General features: G+C 46.0%; 1 protein-coding gene across 1 annotated transcript in view; it reads right to left on the bottom strand.

The window, feature by feature from the left end:
- The window catches only part of LOC309547705 (RING finger protein 17-like), a 106,985-nt gene that overhangs the window by 16,182 nt on the left and 70,101 nt on the right, over positions 1–20,702 (bottom strand). Inside the window, exon 4 of the mRNA XM_082247635.1 lies at positions 7,819–8,008. Within this exon, the coding sequence (XP_082103761.1) occupies positions 7,819–8,008 (190 nt within the window). The remainder of the gene's footprint in view (positions 1–7,818; positions 8,009–20,702) is intronic.

Below are 20,702 nucleotides of genomic sequence, written 5' to 3'. Positions count from 1 at the left end.
ACGGAGACTTGCAGGACAAAGCCGCCAGCTCCGACACTCTGCGAGCCGAAGTGATCGCCACCAAAAAGGCGACCGTTTTGGACAACATAGACAACGAGATCTCCCTGATCTGTTCAAAAGGAGCACGTTGTAACACAGATAGAACGAGATTCAAGTCCCAAGGAGGCAGAGGTTCCCTCCTAGGAGGGACCAGATGCCGCACCCCTTGAACAAAGGTGCCAACCAAGGAGTTAGAAGCCAAAGGATGTTGAAAAAGAACGGCCAGCGCAGACACCTGACCCTTGATCGTAGCCAGCGCCAAACGCTGGTCGACACCCGTTTGAAGGAAGGACAACAATCGAGAAACCGAGTACGTGCGAGGTGAAAACCCCCTGGACTCACACCAGGCAAAATAGGCCTTCCAAGTACGGTAATAGACCTTCCCTGAGGAAGGCTTCCTAGCGTTGATCAAAGTGCGAATGACCTCAGGGAGAGACCCCTAGCCTTCAGGACCTCGGTCTCAACAGCCAGGCCGTCAAAGCCAGCGACTGTAAAGCAGGATGGAATATCGGCCCTTGTGACAGGAGATCTTCTCGAAGAGGTAGACGCCATGGGGCGTCGACCGCCAGATTCACGAGGTCAGTCCGGCGCCACAAGAATCACCGTGCTGCGTTCCGATTGCAACCTGCGAAGGAACCTGGACAGCAATTGAATCGGTGGAAATGCATACATCAGTCTGTACTGATGCCACGGGACCACCAACGCGTCTGACGCGTCTGCCCGAGGGCTCACCTTGTTGTTCAGACGAGACGCGAACAGGTCCACATCTGGAAGACCCCACTTCGCGCACATCTGGAAGACAGCTGGGTGGAGAGACCATTCCCCCTGATCCAGGGTCTGGCGACTCAGATAGTCTGCCTGCCAGTTCTCCACCCCCGGAATGTGAACTGGCGTTATCGCCGGGACATGAGTCTCGGCCCAAGACAGAATGTCGGCCACTTCCCGAGCCGCTCGGGCACTCCTGGTGCCCCCTTGGTGGTTGATGTAGGCCACCGCCGTGGCATTGTCCGTCTGCACCCGAACCGGACAGCCCTGCAGCCTGTCCGTCCAGCAACGAAGGCAGAGATTTATCGCACGCAATTCCAGAATGTTGATCGGAAGGGAGGACTCCCCCTCCGACCAAGCTCCCTGGGCGGACAGAACGCCCAGAACGCCACCCCAGCCCGACAGGCTGGCATCCGTGGTGATCACTGTCCATGAGATAGGACGAAAGGACTTGCCCCCCGATACCATCGGGGACTGGAGCCACCACAGAAGATCCCTTCTGGTGCGATGGCTCAACGAGATCTGAAGATCCAGAGATTGCGGTCGCCCGTCCCACCTGGACAGGATCTCCGCTTGGAGACCCCGCGTGTGAAACTGGGCGAAGGGAATCGCCTCGAAGGCCGAGACCATCAATCCCAGACATCTCATGCTCGTCCGCAGAGACGAGTGCGGAACGTCCCTGAGGGACCTGACTTCCTCCTGAAGAGTCCTGAGTTTGTCTTCCGGCAGGAAGACCTTCGCCTGGACCGAGTCCAGGATCATTCCCAGGTAGGGAAGACGAACCGACGGACTCAGCGTCGATTTTGGAAAGTTTATCGTCCAACCAAACTCCTGCAGAGTTTGCATCGTGACGGACAGGTCCTTTTCCAGACCCTGGCTGGTCGCAGACCGAACCAGAATGTCGTCCAGATACCCCAGGACAGAGATGCCCTGGGCCCTCAACAAAGCCAGAACGGGTGCAAGCACCTTGGTGAAAACCCGTGGAGCCGAGGCGAGACCAAAAGGTAACGCCACAAATTGGTAATGATCCTCCGCAATGGCGAATCGAAGGTACCTCTGGTCACCCTCGAAAATCGGGATATGAAGGTACGCATCCTTCAAATCGATGGAAGCCATGAACTCCCCCGGAACCAGGGCAGCCACCACCGACCGCAGGGATTCCATGCGGAACTTGCGAACCCGCACAAAGCGGTTCAGAGCCTTCAAGTCCAGAATTGGACGAACCTTGCCCTCCTTCCTGGGCACGGTGAACAGATTTGAATAAAACCCCCGAAATCTGTCCCGATGAGGCACCGGAACCACCACTCCCTGAGCCCTCAGGTCCCGCACCGCTAGGTGCAGATCCCGCAAACGCTCCGGAGACAGTTGAAGATTTGAGGGAAAGAATCTGCTCTCCGGCCGAGAGAGAAACTCGATCTTGTAGCCAGATCGAACGATTTCCTGAACCCACCGGTCCCGCACGCGGGCCAGCCAGGGTTGAAGAAAACCGAGCAAGCGTCCCCCCACCCCAGAACTGGGTGAGGGCGCCCCTTCAGGCCGCATTGTTATGGGCAGCGGGTCCGGACTGACCGGACTTCTGTTTACCAGACCACGGCTTCTTTTGGGAGCCTTGACCCTTGAATGGTTTGCCCTTGTAGTGCGACCGAAAGGCACGAAAGGACCCCTGAGGAGGCCGAAAATTAGTATGTTTCTTACCAGGAGACCCCTTAGCCTTGGGGAAGTGGGGCAAGAGTGTGCTCTTACCGCCCGTGATCCCCTTTATCAACGTATCCAAGGATTCCCCAAAAAGGCGAGATCCATCATAAGGCAGATTGGCTAAGGTCTTGCGCGAAGATTGGTCCACAGACCAACACTTTAACCAAACCAGGCGGCGAGACAACACCGCCACGCTTTGCACACGTGCAGCCAACGGCACCAAATCCAAGTCCGCATCACACAGATACATGACACCCTGATGGATTTGATCCACCATATCCAATGTCGCCGGTGAGGCCGAATCAGCCACTAAGACGCGCCTAAGCACCTGCGTCCAACTTGCGACAGCCTGGGCTGCCATAAGAGAGGCAAACAGAGCTTTCAGCATCGAACCCGTAACAGAATAAGTATGACGGGCAAGAGACTCCTTTCTCCTATCCGTGGCATCTCGGAACACCGGAGTATCCTCTGCAGGAATCGCAGTGGATTTATTCAAAACCACAATCGCGTGATCCACCGGGGGTGGCGCACACCACCGTTCATCAGTGGCAGGCGTGAAAGGATAACGCAGCCTGAACCTACTTGGCACAGCAAAAGGCTTGCGTAAATTGCGCCATTGTTCCTTAACAGCGCGCTGAAAATCATCAGTGCAGGGAAAGACCTGCGATGTCTTGCGTCTTTTCTGCGTCCCATAAGCCGCCAGAGCAGCAGGAGGACACAGCTCATCCTGCAAACGCAGCATTTGTTTTATAGAAGCAACCAATTCATCCATGATTGCAAGCTCTTCAGGCGAGCCAGAGGGAGAATTATCAACCCCCTCAACCTCAGCCTCCACCTCGGACCCCACGAGATCCAGGGAGGAACGGGACCCCGATAAGGAGACCCCAGCCATAGCAGCCCCATCACCATCACGCTCAGAATCAGAGGAAACAGAAACTCTGGGTCTTTTAGTGGATTGAGCAGCCACCAGCATCTGTAACTGAGCAGCAAGGTTAGCCACCACTTCTGCTAAATCCCCCCCTGGGGGGGAAACAGCAGTCCGCTGGCTTCCCACCAAGGTGGCAGGAAATTTGCCCTCCTGAGAATCCATTGCCCCAAAAAAATATGCCGGAGAATAAAGGGTTAATTGCCCCTTTAACAAGCGCGGCGAGCGCAGCCCACCGCACACACACACAAGCACAATGAGACCCCCACAGGGACAAAACTGAACACAGGCAATGGATATAGGAAGAACAGAAGGATAAAACCTGAAGAGACCCCTGCTGCTGCTGCCGCCTCGATCGGTGCACCCAGGAAAGAGGAAGTGATGAAATCAGGGCGCTCTATTAAAGCCTATGGAAGGCTACAAGAAAATGGCCGCCCGCAGTGAAAACATGCGGCTGGAGCGAGCGCAGTCAAAATGGCGCCGAAACCGCCGCTCCCCCACTACTGTGATGCATATAACACCACACATGTAAAAAACATGGCGGATCGCCGCAGCGATCGCTGTATTGTGCCCAAAACATGACAAAACATGCCCCACAGCACACAGCCCTTCACACCTTACACAGGCTGACACAGACAGTGCCACACAGCCCCCCCCCCTGCAGCCCACAGCGTGCAGCCAGAGCGATAGGGAGCCAAACGGTGTGAACAGAGGCAGGTTACACAGTCCCAGACTGACACCCCCCCCGACAGACAGGTCCCCACATAGATACACTTACCTCTTAATGGCGTGGGGAACCCGCACAGGCGAACAAGCCGCTGCACATGAGGCAGGGAGAGTCGCATCCAGGACGCACAAAATCGGGGTTAAGAAACCGCACAGCGTCCAGTGAGGTAGCCACCTCACCAATCATCCCTGCACCGAACAGGGATGGGTCGTTCACTGTGCCAGGAGCGTTACCTGGCTGAACGTCGAAGGCAGGCTGGGAAGCCACTGACCCACGACCTGCGACCAGGGGGATCAGCCCGAGACCCAGCCCGCACGAATCCTCTTCATCAGAAGAACTAACTAATGCTGACAAAAAGAACAGCTAAGTAAAGAGAGAGAAAAAACTCAAACAAAAAATCAAAAAAAGAAGAGAAAAGGCTGAGGCAAAAAGCCCCAGCATAGAGAGATCCAGCTACTCCTGACAAGCTAGACATTGAAACTGAGATATGGATGCAGGAAGTAGGAGGGTATTGACTGAGGGGACCACCCCCTGGGTGTGGGATATGTTAAAAGCTTTAATGTTAACATATTCTGTTGCCTAGCTACTCCTTCGGAGCAAAGTCTAATACCCCCATTGTGACGAATATGAAGATGGCGGCGACTGTTGGAGGACATAAGAGAAAAGACGTTTCTGGGCTGTAAAGGAAGGACCCCCGCTTACGCGAGGGAGACTTACCCTTAGTCGAGTGAGGAAGGAGTGTGCGCTTTCCCCCAGTGACCGTCTTGATCAAGTCATCCAAGGAGGAACCAGAAAGGTTTTCACTCTGAAAGGGAAGATCCGCCAAAAAAAAAAGCCTGGTCGGCCGACCAGGACTTTAGCCAGATCGCACGTCTGATTACACTTACCACTGACGTTCTGGCCGCGAGCGGAAGAAAGTCCAGGTTAGGATCGCATACAAATTGCAGAGTCTGCGATAATTGGTCAGCGAGTTTCAGGGCAGATGGGGGTTACCGTCATTGCCTCTCTCAGAGCCTTTACCCATTCAAACATAGTCTGAGAGACTTGAATGGTAGTCAGGGCAGGCCTGAGAATAGATCCCACTACCGTATACAGGTGTCGGAACAAGACCTCAATACGTCTGTCAACCGGATTAGGGAGAGATGAGGATTCTGCCACCTGTAAAACCGTGGCCTTGTAAATACTGCATATCTGGTTGTCCACCTGAGAGGGCACCGTCCATTTGCGTAAGAACTCTTCCTCAAACGGGTAGCGTCTAGCCAAAAGTTTGGGAATTGCAAGCGTGCGATTAGGTCCCCGCCATTGTTCCTCCACCAAGGCAGACAAGACTTCGGGACAGGGGAAAACCTTGGCTGATTTCGTTGCCCTGAGGGATCCAAAGGATATCAAGGCTCCTTGCGATTTAGAAATCGCATCCGTTTTGAGTGTCCCTCACTGAGGATATCAAAGCATCTACCAGCGCCTTTTCCTGTGCCAAGGCGGGTGGTATCCTCTTCCACATCATAAAAGTCTGAATGCGGGGACGCAACCTCCAAAAGGGGGTCTGTGTCGCCGGCCAGCATATCGGCCTCAGAATCTGAGGTCTGAAATGAGACAGGCAAGGGGCGAGATAGTTTCTTAGTAAATGCTGCCGCAATAACTTTGTCCATTTTTCTGGACATTTCTTGCATCACATACAATAAAAGTCACATCATGAGGCGGGCCCCAACGATACATCGGGGGTTGCAGACAAAATTGGGGAATCCATGTTAGACATATGGCTAAACAGTAGGATTGCACATTAAGAATGTAAAGAGCAGACAGGGAAACAGGGAAAGATCGGAACCTGCACGGCAAGGGGTTAAACAGAAGCTTCTCCTGAAAACAGGAGCAATGGCCTAACAGGGAGCAATCCGTGCCCAATCGCCAAATATTAACGCCCCTGAGGCTAAGTGAGGTTACAAAAGCACCACAGGTCCCAGCAAGTCCGCCGCTACCGGCGTGCACTGTGCCATTAAGAGGCGATTGCGATGCACACAGCGCTACTCCGGGGGATAATCCTAAGCCCCCTAAAGGCCTGAAACTCATCTGAAAATGAAAAAGTGAAGGCCAGGGTAATTACACTCCTCTAGAGTAGTTACCGCATGGAGAACACAGCAAGGTCCATCAGCAGCATGGAGAAGAAAAGGTAGAAGGAAACACCCCTGCCCACAAGAGCCAGAAGCTCCTGTGCTGTTTTGTCTCCGGCTCCAGCAAAATGGTCACCGGCATTACAGTGATAGGGATACCCAGGCAGGCTGCTGAGGCCTGTTAAGGCTGCAGGCCACGACAAAATGGCGGCTTCGCGCCGATGAGCACGTGACCTCGGGCCTAGTGTGGCCTACCGGGGCGGGAGTCATCCCGGCGGATGAAAGCCCCCCCCAAGATAGCGGTATGTGGCGCTACCATGTATCCCCCCTCCGAGGCCCCCCCCACTACTCGGTATAGCACCTGAGGTGACTTACATAGGGGACCCCCCACCAAAAGGGGGTCCGGAGTCCAGGGTAAGGAAAGGTTAGGGTAGGAGGGGAAGGTCCCAGGTGACCCCTCATAGTGGAGGAGGGTGGTAGGAGGTATGGGTTACCTGAGGGTCCTACTCACCTATGGAGGAGCCCACGTCCACCCCAGGCCCGCTAACCAGACGGGGGGACTGTACTTACCGGACCATGCTGCTGAGGGGGGGCTTCCATCCTGACAGACCTGCCTTTGCACCGCAGTGAGGGCGCTGTGGGCCAAGGGGCACGCTGTGACGCTAGCATGCCAGGTGTCTGCCTTTCGGCGGAGTGTTTCAGCCGCAGGCCAGTCCCCGTCCGTGGGACTATAGTCGCTATGGAGACCAAGCGCGGAGCTACGGTCTGCAAGCGCTCGCTGGCACAAACTGGGAGACCGTAAGGCTCTCATATAGCCAGTCTGACTGAAACCCAGCCGGCATTCCACAGGAACTGGAGTCAGCAGCAACAAAAAATAAAATAAAAAAGGTTCCCTTTAAGACGTTTAAAATTTTTTCTTTTTTTTTTCAAATGTTTTGCTTTTTTCACTTATGTCGCAAAAAAAAAAAAAAAAAAAAAAAAAAAAAAAAAAAAACTGTGTTGATTAAATGCCACCATAAGAAAGCTCTATTTTTGTGAAAAAAAAAATAATAAAAATTTGGTTTGGGTACGGTGTTGCAGGACTGAGTAATTGTTACTCAAAATGTGAGAGCACTGAATGCTAAAAATTAGTCTGGGCAGGAAGGGGGTGAAAGTGCCTTGTATTGAAGTGGGTAAAGAAGATCTTCATCACATTTTAATATTGTTGTTTACCTCCCTAGATGACCAAATACATAGAGCATTTATTTCAATTCAAATATGCTCCTTACTTTCAAAGCAGCATAGTCGGTCAGACAGGCCCCCTTATCCCTCCAACAATGTTGCTAGAAACATGATGGATGCCCTTATCCCAAAATACCCATGATTTGGACTTCAAAAGGGGGTAGAGCTACAGCCAAATAAAGAGGTGTGTTTAAGGGATAACGGGGCCAGCAACCAGAAAGTATATAGCACTTGGTCCCCTGGGGAGTTACATATACAACACAAAAAAAAATGAATGACCATTCTAATTTAAAGTGTGAGCAATAATATGCTATACCGCCAAGCAATTAATTTCCTACCTGACATTTAGCAAAGAGTGTTCTTCCTTGCACTACCGCCATCATTTCAAACATTGCTCTAAAGCTCCATTGCTTTTCGTAAGGAAGTCTATCTTGTTCGAAGTCTTCTTTAGGTGGCCTAAATCCAGCCAGTTTCACTTTTATTGCTCTTGCAGGGTACTGAATAAGGCATTGAGGAAGCTGAAACAAGCTAAAGCATTTATTAGGTTACTGCAGAAGTCAAGGCCAAATAATTAGACCCATTTAAAAGCTGAACACAGCACAAAGGGGATACTTTTTGTGATTAGCATACAAAGTAGGCAATACAATGAATAACAGATTTCATAAAAAACACGGATATAAAAGTGTACCAGCACCAAAAAAGAGAGGTTAAATGTTTGCATGCTCCTTTTAGAAGCGTATTTATTCTACAACTTGTGAAATGTAATATTATATGAAATGCAAAAAAATGACCTAAAAAATTACTTTAAAGTTGATATCCATGTTTCCGGTCACTTTAAATAGCTTGTTTATGGAGCAAGCTGGTCCAAACAAAATATTTCCTTCACTAACTGCTGCAATGGGTCTAAGCATTGCAAGAACTGTAGGTAGCTTCAGCTACCTACAGAACACAGTGCTGGTTTACAGCTGTAAGACAGACACTTCCCATCTCACACCCAGAACAAAATAGGTTTGGGGGCATGGCCTAGCTGCCGCGAGAGATGGCTGCTTGATCCCTGGGCTCTGTTTTCCTTGGGCAAACAGCAACCAAACCAACCTGTCAGTTTCCCATTCTGCATTCAGGCTGTCTCTTGCAGCGTTCACTGGACAATGTTCGGAAAGAAGAATCAGGTTTAGGGGCTGAGTCGACTCACCAACTTTTTCATGCAGCTGCCATTCCGTACAGCCCAAGAGATGGCGCTGGCCGCAGGAGTCGTTCACAAGTCCTGCCAGCAATACAGACCTCCCCCTACACTGAATGACTCTCAAACATGGAGGAATCCACCAAGGATGTCCCTTTTACCTCGCATACAACCTCAGTGGAGAGGTAAGAGAGCTGCACTGTCACCAGCACACTCTGATAATAAACCTCCTACTGCCAAAAAGCAGCAATGGGATGAGGAGCCAAGCATACACACAGAGGGAGACCTGATATTCTCCCTGACTACATTTCCAGCATCTGCCAGTCCATTTCTGAACACACACTGAAAGCCATGCTACTCTCTCTACAGTCAGGCTTACAGCAGGAGCTGCGGGTATCTATCTTCAACATTCACACAAGGCTAGAGGATCTGGAGGAACTAAATGTCCATTTATAAAAACAAATGGGGGAGCTAGCGAAGGCACACAATGAAGTAGTTGATGCCGAAGATGTTCAGGTAGAAGAGCTTCAACAACTTTGGTTTAAAATCACTGATCTGGAAGATTTCTCTAGGAGGAATATAAAGTTTAGGGGCATCCCACAGTAGGCTAAGCCCAACAAGTTAGTTCCCTACCTACAATGACTCTTTGCCAAGTTCCTCCCTGACCTCCCCTGCAGGAGGCAATCATCAATCGTGCACACAGGGTCCAGAAACCCAAGCACCTACCACCTGCTGTCCCTAGAGATGTCCTAGCATGAACACTTTTTTTTTTTTTTCTTTAACGTTAAGGATCAACTCATACATACGGCCAGAGCCCCACATATGCTCCCTGACCTGTATACCAATATCTCACTATAACATCTCAGCAACTACAGCTCAGAAACTTAATGAATTTGAGCCAAGCACTGCAGTTCTCAGGGAACGCAATCTATTATACAAGTGGGGTTTTCCAACAAAACTCCTTGTGACGTATCAAAATGAATTTGTAGCAATCCACATCCCAAAGGAAGGGTACAAGCAGCTTCACAACTGGAGTTTTCTCTCTACCCCTCAACCAGAAACCATCACAAAGAATCTCTGATTCCTGGAGTACCATGATTAAGACCTAAGTAAGATTTATGCAATAATTCTCTATGAGTGATATCTGCCTACATAGGAGGACATTTCTGTTTAGTAATGTTTTCCGTCCTTGAGGAGTGCAGTTAATCTCTTCTACTACTTACCCCATAGTTAATGTGTGCTACACACACTTCTTTTTTTTTTTTTAATAAGGTAAAGGTTTATTGAGATGTCTCAAATTCGTACAACCAAACACTAAAAAGTACATGTAGTTCACATGAGAGATCAATTCAGGATACCAGTATTGTAATTCACATCACAGGAATGCTTTACGCGCCCTTTAGAGCCGTATCTAGGGCTGTGCATAACCGGGACACCATAACAAACACACACTTCTTTAGTTGTTACTATGTTTGCAATTTGTTTTTGCTATGTTCTCTATAAGGTACTCATTTGTTGAGGAACTGTCCATCTTCTACTTCCCATCTGATTATAGAGCTACATTTGATATCAATGCAATGCTTCGTGTGATCCTTTTCCAAATTATGTACACTGCTTTCTCTCCCTCTCAATATGGCTATTTCTATTACTACTATCAATGCTAAAAGGCATGATAAATGATATGATATGATAAAAGGCAATGCTTTAATGCATTCAGGAAATGCATTTTGCACAACAAAAAGCTCTGCTATGTAATCATATATTAGTTTCTCGTTTATTTTTTGTCCATGCATAAAAAAAAAAAGGCAAGAGGGGCCATGACAGATTTAGTAGCCTTCCAAATAAAGCGCATTTAGACAGATCCCTCCAGCAGGTGTATCATTCTTGAGGTCTCCTTTACCACTTCTCTTTTGGTCATTGCTAAACTATATGGCCCAAACACTCACCAACAACATTTTTTTTTTAAATATGTAATGAACAAACTACGTCAATTCCTGAAGGACCTTTAATTATTTACAGTGACTTCAAAGAAATTATTGGCAACATCTTGGATTCATCCAAGCCACTCAGAAAACGATTCACAGCACTTTCTTGCCTATTCCACTCTTAAGATTTGTACGATCCTTGGAAGTATCTGCATGAAACGGAAAGGGACTACACAATTTAATCACGAGTGAAAAAAATCCTACACCAGGATTATCTGTTCCTAACATGTAAGCACACAACTACAAGCTGTCTCTAAAGCCTCTTTTGGCCTTATTATGTGGTCTAACCAACACAACAGTATCTATTATTCTTTTTTTCAAATTCTGTTAAAAAAAAAAAAAAAACGGATCCCTTTGGAGATTGAAAACCTCCCATCTCACTCAACCACAATATCAGGAACAGATTCAATTTGAGATTGAGTTCTTCTTTTGTACGAACACTTGTTCCATCGCCAATGTTGCTACCCTTTGGAATGCTCATAAATCATATTATATATATATATATATATAAAAATAAAAAGTCTTCTCATTTAGAGCAGTGACCACAAGGAAAGAATACGTATTGAAACAATTACTTGCATACTCAACCACATTTATGTGCTGGAAATAATAAGTCCAGCCCTAATGATAGGGATAATGAAGAGCTATCTCAACTCAGACAGGAGCTTACTGTTAATTTCCAAAAAGGATTTGACTTCTATAATTAAATGTTTACGCCAAAACAGGTACACTCACAGCAATATCAAGATTGTTTTTAGCTAAGCAAATGAAACGAAAAATGGATCTTAATAGAATACCATACTTAACTGATACTCAAGGCCAATGATGAACCTACCGTCAAGATATTGCCAATTGTTTTAGCAATTTCTACTCTAAAGGCCCGTACACACGTACCGATCGTCGGCATACAAACGTCGGTGGACGAAGGATCTGCCGATTGTACGCGTGTTAGTATGGTGCCTCCGACAGATGTCTGCGCACAATCCGCGGACAAAAGTCTTTCGTGCAAACATGAAAATATTTGTATGCCGACACCAGAACGGACGATTGTTCGCCTGTCAGTACACAATTCGGCCGACAGACCGCAGATTTGCAAGACTGGGCATGCTCAGAAAATAGAAAACACAGGGAAAGTTAACCATTACATGACATCACTTCTGCAGTCGGCGGACAAAATTCTTGTGCTGTCCTTGTGCTGTCTTTGCACTTTTCAGCAGACACCGACATCCCGGGGAGAAAAGAGGAACATTTGTAAGCCGACCATCGGTACGTGTGTACGGGGCTTAAATTGTATAAACTCATATCAGTCCCTTTAGAACTACCTGAGTCAGAAGTTATAAAATTCCTCTCTTCCATACAGCTCCCATCTCTGACGCATGACCAACTGGTGGAACTTTCCCACCCATTCTGCAAACTTGACTTTAAAAAAGCAACAACCCTCAGCTTTACAAAGCACCAGAAACAGATGGCTTTTGTAATGAATACTATAAAACATTTTTTGACCTTCTCACCTTAAATTTATGAAATAACTTTAACCTCCCTGGCGGTCTGATTATGTCAGATTTTTTGTACAAAAAGCAGTACATTGTTTTGCATGGAAATATGTGTTTTATATTTTAGGCCTGTAATTCTTAGGAATAACTCACTTAAATGTGTCCAAACAAGAGTCTAGTAGACATGCCAGGTATGATAAAGTTTGAAACACGAAATCATAAATTATAATGTAATAATAATAATACTACATTTAATCAAATTCTTCATTGTTTTCAAAGTGGAGATATTTAATTGTGAGGGAGAATCTGTACTCTGACATGACTGTGCCAAAGAATGGAGTGGCAAGTAATGTATTGGTTGTCCAATACCACTTCTGCAGGGGTATCCCCACCACTCCCTGAAGAATTATTAGGCATAGAAATTTCTAAATGTCATCTTTGGTTAGTGGTTCCCACTTTCTGCATCTTGCAAACTTCCGATGCGTAGCCAATTGTTGCTCTTTGTACCGGTTGGTCTCGGTAACTATTTTTTCAATAACCTCATTGGTCAGAAATAATTGTAGGTATGCTAAGGGGTTGTCTTGGTCAACATCAACTTTCATACCAGGTGCTCCAGTAAATGGGAATCTTGGGGGCGCTGCCTGATCCGTACTGCAGTCAATAGAGCACCAAGTCCGCACATCACTGAGCTCAGTCGCAGAATCATCGCTGTTGTCACTTTTAGTACCCAATGGCAAATTTTCCCACTAATTGCTATCGCTTAGTTCTTCAAATATTTCCAATTCACCGCCGCTGTTTTCCAGTTCGCCCAAAAGCGTTTTTGAGCTAAAAGAACGCTTTTTGGAAACAATGGACGTTATAAATTTTACAGGCACAAAGTACCGCAAAAAGTACAGACAGGGCACTGGAAAAACCTCTAGGTGAAATGGCATGATAGGAATCCTAACAGATTGCACTGTATCATGTAATTTTTTTTTTTAAATCTCCCACTGGTTCCACCCCCCTGCGATGCGGCGCTTGCAGGGAAGGGAACCCAGAAGTAGGTCCCGGCATCGGCCGAACACAAAACGAGAGGACAGCAGGAGGATGGCTTCGATCGCAGGGGAAGGTGAGTATCATTCTGCGGTAATCCTGAGTGTGGCTCGGGGTTACCTCTTTTGGCACTGAATATTAACCCCCAGCCACACTCGGAAATACCGCTAGGAAGGTTAATTGGTTTGTAACCATCCTGAACTAATTGCTCATTACTCATTACCATAACAAAACCCTGCAAATCCTTTGAAGACCTTGCAAATTCTAGATCCATCTCTCTCTTAAACACAAATCTAAAACCTCTATACAAAACTTACATAGTTACATAGTTTGTGAGGTTGAAAAAAGACATCAGTCCATCCAGTTCAACCTATGATGTGTGTGTGTGTGTGTGTGTGTTTGTTGTTAACCGTAAATTGTATACCCCTGTATGTAAAATCAGTTGTTTTTGCTAGAAAACTACTTAGAACCCCCAAACATTATATATTTTTTTAGCAGAGACCCTAGAGAATAAATTATAGATTATTGCAATATTTTTTATCACACCGTATTTGCGCAGCGGTCTTCCAAACGCAATTTTTTTTGGAAAAAATTCACTTTTTTGAATTAAAAAATAAGAAACTAGTAAAGTTAGCCCAATTTTTTTCCATAATGTGAAAGATAATGTTACGCCGAATAAATAGATACCCAACATGTCATGCTTCAAAATTGCGCACGCTCACGGAATGGCGACAAATTTTGGTACTTAAAAATCCCCATAGGCGACATTTTAAAAATTTCTACAGGTTGCCATTTAAGAGTTACAGGGGCTCAAAAGATTGCTCTTGCTCTATCGATCGCGGCGATACCTCACATGTGTGGTTTGAATACCGTTTACATATGTGGGCGGGGTTTACGTATGTGTTCGCTTCTGTGCGCGAGCTAACGGGGACAGGGCGCTTTCATTTTTTTACTATTTTATTTATTATTTTTACACCGTTTTTTAAAAAAAAAAATTGATAATTTATATTACAAGGAATGTAAACATTTCTTGTAATAGAAATAGGCACGACAGGACCTCTTTTTTGTGAGATCTGGGGTCAAAAATTCCTCAGATCTCACAAGGAAACTAAAAGATAAAAAAAAATAAATAAATAAAATGAAAAAAAAAAAAAAACCTTCAAGCCGGTTGCTAGACAACGACGTTTGCCTTCGCTCCGGTCCTCCAAGATCATAGAGTCGAGTGAGGGCAAGCTTGCCCTCACTCGACATCCTGTCTGTGAGGATCCGGGACCCGATCGTCTTCCCCGCTGCCGGCGGGTCCGGTAAGCGGGGAAAAGGACCGGGACGCGGCGGGAGGGGTGGGGGCACCTCTTCTGCCATCCCGGAAGGGTGATCTTGCAGGGAATCCGCCGCTGGGACCACCCTTATCGGAAAGCCGACCGCCTGCAGTTTAAAAAAATACCAGGGTTATGGCAGCTATCTGCTGCCATAACACCAGTATTTAGGTTTAAAAGCAGGACGTATATATACATTGGCCAGTAGGGAGGTGGTTAAGGTGCCAATCTAATAGTTTTTTGAAACTATAGATGCTCCCAGCTGATACGACTGTTTGCGGGAGAGAATTCCACATCCTTACTGCTCTTACAGTGAAGAACCCCCTACGTATTTTAAGGTTAAATCGCCTTTCCTCTAGTTTTAGTGAGTGGCCACGTGTCTTATTGTATTCCCTTTACCTGAATAGTTTGTACCTTATGCAAGGTTCACCAGTACAGTATTTGTACATTGATATCATATCCCCCCTCAATCGTCTCTTCTCCAGAGAGAATACGTTCAGTGCTTGTAGTCTTTCCTCATAGCTGATGTCCTCCATTCCCCTAATTATTTTTGTTGCCCTTCTCTGGACTCTCTCCAGTTCCAGTACATCCTTCCTGAGGACCGGTGTCCAGAACTGGACTACATACTCCAGATGTGGCCGGACCAGAGTCTTGTAGAGTGGGAGAATAATCTCTTTATTTCTGGAGTGAATTCCCTTTTTTATACATCCCAGTATTCTGTTGGCTTTGCTTGCAGCGGCTTGGCATTGCATGCCACTGCCAAGCCTGTTGTCTACCAGTAACCCCAGCTCCTTTTCCATCCTAGACTCACCCAGAGGTCCCCCCCCCCCCTAGTGAGTAGCTTGGTTTCTGGCACCAAAGTGTATTACTTTACATTTTTCAACATTAAACCTCATCTGCCATGTAGTTGCCCACCCCATTATTTTGTTGAGGTCCGCTTGTAAGGTTTCCACATCCGGCATAGAAGATATTGGCATGCTTAGTTTAGTATCATCCACAAATACTGAGATTGTACTAGATATCCCCTCCTCTAGATCATTTATGAATATATTAAACAGGATTGGCCCCAGAACAGAACCTTGGGGGACCCCACTTTCCACACCCTCCAAATCCGAGTACTCCCCATTAATCACCACCCTTTGCACTCTCCCCTGGAGCCAGTTCTCTATCCAGGTACTCACCTTATGGTCCATACCTACCTTCCTTAGTTTGAACAGTAAGCGTTTGTGGGGAACGGTGTCAAAGGCCTTTGCCAAGTCCAGATACACCACATCCACAGGCTTACCTTTATCTAGGTGGCAGCTCACTTCATCATAGAAGGTTAATAGATTGGTTTGGCAAGAACGATTTTTCATGAATCCATGCTGATTACTACTAATAATACCATTTTCATTACTAAAGTCTTGTATGTGTTCCCTTAACATCCCCTCCAAAATTTTGCAGACTACTGATGTTAGGCTGACCGGCCTATAGTTACCCGGGATATATCTTGGCCCTTTTATTAAATATTGGTACCATGTTGGCTTTTTTCCAATCAGCTGGCACCATACCCGTCTGTAAACTATCCTTAAAGATGAAGAATAATGGTTTGGCAAGCCATCCGATCCCGGTGATTTATTTATGTTAAGATTCTCTAGTTTAGTTCTAAGTCTATCTTCTGTTAGCCATGGCGGTACTTCCTGAGGTGTATTATTTAGTTTGGCCTTACAAGCTGGGTTAGTGTAGCCCCCCAATTCTTTTGTGAAGACTGAAGAGAAGAAATTATTTAACACTACCACCTTTTCTCTGTCCTCTGTGGCCAAATCTCCTTTGTCGTCTTTTATGGGGCCAATGTAATCTGGCCTCGCTTTCTTACTGTTTATATACTTAAATAATTTCTTTGGGTTTCTTTTTACTCTTTTCCGCTATATTTCTCTCATTTTCTATTTTAGCCGCCTTGATTTCGTCTTTACATTTCATATTACAGTAAACCCCCACTCCATCGCGGTTCAGTTTTTGCGGTCCCAGTATATTGCGTTTTTTTCTGTAATGTTATTTTAATATATAATTCATTAAAAATTAAATGTGTGTTTTCCATAGCTCTTGCTATGTCTCTCAGTATCTTTTGTGTGTTTAAATGAGTTTCTATTGTTTTAAAAGTGTGTTTAACCACTTGCCTACAGTGCACTTTCACCCCCTTCCTGCCCAGACTGATTTTCAGATTTCAGCGCTCTCAAACTTTGAATGACAATTACTCAGTCATGCAACACTGTACCCATAAAAAATTTGTGTCCTTTTTTTCACACAAATAGAGCTTTCTTTTGATGGTATTTAATCACTAATGGGTTTTTTATTTTTTGTGCTATAAATAAAAAAAGACTGAAAATATTGTGAAAAAACGCATTTTCTTTGTTTCTGTCATAAAATTTAGCAAATGAGTAATTTTTCTTCACAAATTTTGGCCAAAATTTATACTGCTACTTATCTTTGGTAAAAATAACCCAAATAAGTGTATATTATTTGGTCTTTGTGAAAGTTATAGAGTCCACAAGCTATGGTGCTATTCATTGAAAATTGATCACACTTGATCACACCTGATGTACTGAAGGCCTATCTCATTTCTTGAGACACTAAAAAGTCAGGAAAGTACAAATACCCCCCAAATGACCCCTTTTTGGAAAGTAGACATTCCAAGGTATTTAATAAGGGGCATGGTGAGTTTTTTGAAGTTGTAATTTTTTCCCACAACTCTTTGCAAAATGAAGATTTCTTTTTTTTTTTTACAAATTGACGTATTAACAGGTTATTTCTCTCACACAGCATATGTATACTTGCAACTACACCCCAAAACACATTCTACTACTCCTCCTGAGTATGGCGATACCACATGTGTGAGACTTTTTCACAGCCTGGCCACATACAGAGGCCTAACATCCAAGTAGCACCGTCTGGCATTCTAGGAGCACAAATTACACATATAATTTCCTGACAACCTATCGTACTTTTGAAGGCCCTGGAGCACCAGGACAATGGAAACCCCCATAAAATGACCCCATTTTGGAAAGCAAACAGCCCAACGTATAATTTTTGAGGCATAATGAGTCTTTTGAATATGTCATTTTTTTCCACAAGTTTTTGGAAAATGTGGAAAGAAAATGAAAACTCATTTTTTTTACACAAAGCTGTCCATTTATGCAATATTTCTAACACATAGCATGTACATAGCAAAAATTGCACCCCAAAATACATTCTGCTATTCCTCCTGAGTATGGCGATACCACATGTGTAATACTTTTACACAGCCTGGCCACATACATAGGCCTAACATCCAAGTAGCGCTTTACACAAAGTTGTCCATTTATCCACTTTAAGACTGGGCCTATGACACTTAGCAAGCTAAAATCATTTTTTTTGCTAGAAAACTACTTGGACTACTTTTTGCTAGAAAACTACCCCCAAACATTATATATATTTTTTTTAGCAGAGACCCTAGAGAATAAAATGGAGATCGTTGCAATATTTTTTATCACACCTTATTTGCGCAGCAGTCTTCCAAATGCGAATTTTTTTGAAAAAAATTCACTTTTTTTAACTAATAAATAAGAAAACAGTCAATTTAGCCCAATTTTTTCCATAATGTGAAAGATAATGTTATGACGAGTAATTAGATAACCAACATGTCATGCTTCAAAATTGCGCATGCTCACAGAATGGCGCCAAACATTGGTACTTAAAAATCCCCATAGGCAACATTTTTAAAAATTTTAAAAATTTCTGCAGGTTACTAGCTTAAAGTTACAGAGGAGGTCTAGGGCTCAAATTATTGCTCTCGCTCTAACGATCGCGGCGATACCTCACATGTATGGTTTGAAAACCATTTACATATGTGGGCGGGACTTGCGTATGCGTTTGCTTCTGCGCGCGAGCTAACGGGGACAGGGCGCTTTAATTTTTTTTTTCCTATTTATTTTATTATTTTTTTATTTTTACACAGTTTAAAAAAAAATGTTTTGATCATTTTTATTCCTATTGCAAGGAATGTAAACATCCCTTGTAATAGAAATAGGCATGACAGGTCCTCTTTATTGTGAGATCTGGGGTCAAAAAGACCTCACACCTCACAACTACACTAAAAAAGAAATAAAAAAAAAAAAAAAAATTGTTGAAAGAGGAAAAAAAAAAAAAAGTGGCCCTTTAAACCGGTTGCTAGGCAACGTCTTTTGACGTAGCTCCGGTCCTCCAAGACCATAGAGTCGAGTGAGGGCCATCTTGCCCTCACTCGACTTCCTGTCTCTGAGGATCCGGGACCGGATAGTTTTCCCCGCTGCCGGCGGGTCCGGTAAGCTGGGAAAACGTCTGGGATGCGGCGGGAGGGGCACCTCTTCCCCTGCACCGTAAGGGTAATTCTGCGGCGAATCCGCCACTGGGACCACCCTTATCTGAAAGCCGACCGCCCGCCGTTTCCAAAAATACCGGGGTTATGGGGGCTATCTGCTGCCATAACCCCAGTATTTAGCTTTTAATGGCCGACGCATAAGGTCGTTAGGCGGTCAGTAAGTGATTGCATGTATATGGCAAACAGGTGACGATGACTGATGGGGTGACAGGTGACCATGATTGATGGGGTGACAGGTGACCATGACTGATGGGGTGACAGGTGACCATGACTGATGGGGTGACAGGTGACAATGACTGATGGGGTGACAGGTGACGATGATTGATGAGGTGACAGGTGATGATGATTGATGAGGTGACAGGTGACGATGATTGATGAGGTGACAAGTGACGATGATTGATGGGGTGACAAGTGACGATCACTGATGGGGTGACAAGTGACGATGATTGATAGGGTGACAGATGACGATGATTGATGGGGTGACAGGTGACGGGCGATGGTAACTGATGGGTGACAGGCGATGGTGCACGGCGGTACTGATGGCAGTCTCTGGTGACCGGTGAACTTTAGGCTACGTTCACATGTGAGCGTAGCGATCATGAGCAGAATCACTGCGATTCTGCCCGCGATCCAGAAATCATTGCAAATTGCGGGACGCCTGTGCGTTGCCCCTTATTTGCAATAGCACCCCAAACGCTGTGCGATGTTGCTGCGATTTCCGCCTGCCGAATCGAGGTAACATCACGTAAACAACGCATGACGTCCCAAAGAAGCTCTTGTACCTTTTTTGGGCGTCATGCGTTGTTTGCGCGATGTTACCGCGATTCGGCAGGCGGAAATGGCGGCAACATCGCACAGTGTTTGGGGTGCTATTGTAAAAAAACGGGCAACGCACAGGCGTCCCGCAATTTGCAATGATTTCCGGATCGCGGGCAGAATCGCTGTGATTCTGCCCGCGATCGCTGCGCTCACATGTGAACGTTATGGGTGTCAATTTCTGGGCACTGATGAGGTGACTGTTGGGTGACAGGTGACATTGGGGGGGGGGGGCTGAGGACTGTGTGGGGACCTTTATTTGTGTGATTTTAGTGTGCTTTTACTTTTTACAGGTACACAGAGCAGTAACTCACTGTTTCTAGCTCTGCTCTCCTCACACTGGAAACTGTATGAGGGGAGAAGAGCTAGTAACAGTGAGTTACTGCTCTTTGTTTACATTTTGTGATCGGCTGTGAATGGATTCACAGCCGATCACATAGTAAACAGTCACTGTCAGTGACTGTTTACTACTGCCGGTGACAGCTGTGTTCCATAGGAACACAGTGCAACCGACACGACCGCGCTGCACGCTCCCGATCGCGCATGCGCTGTCATCTCCCGGGCTCCTCTATTGTGATCGGCTGTGTCATTGGAACACAGCCGATTACGTGGGAAACAGCCACGCCCATTGGCTGTTTCCCCCCTGCCGGTGAGTGTCCCGGGGACACCCCGACACCGGCAGTGCAGTCACTGTTTCCAAAGTAGCCCCGTATTTCTATACCTGTGAGCAGGTCTGTATTGTTGGTAATCAGTAGGTCAAGTACCGCATTGTTTCTTGTTGGTGCATTCACCATCTGACCCATGAAATTGTCCTGCAAAACATTTAGGAACTGCCGAGCCTTGGCTGAATGCGCGGGTTCTTCTGCCCAGTCTATATCTGGGTAATTAATGTCATTATAATGACATTTCCCAACCTTGCTGCCAATCCTATCTGTAAAAGGAGGTCCGCCTCCCCCTCTTCCTTCTGGTTGGGGGGCCTATAGCATATGCCCAATATTACGTTCCCCACAGTGCCTTCCCTTTGA

Source organism: Pelophylax lessonae (genome assembly GCF_965119305.1).
Source record: "Pelophylax lessonae genome assembly, chromosome: 2".
Taxonomy (NCBI): domain Eukaryota; kingdom Metazoa; phylum Chordata; class Amphibia; order Anura; family Ranidae; genus Pelophylax; species Pelophylax lessonae.
This window is presented reverse-complemented; position numbering and strand designations above follow the sequence as displayed.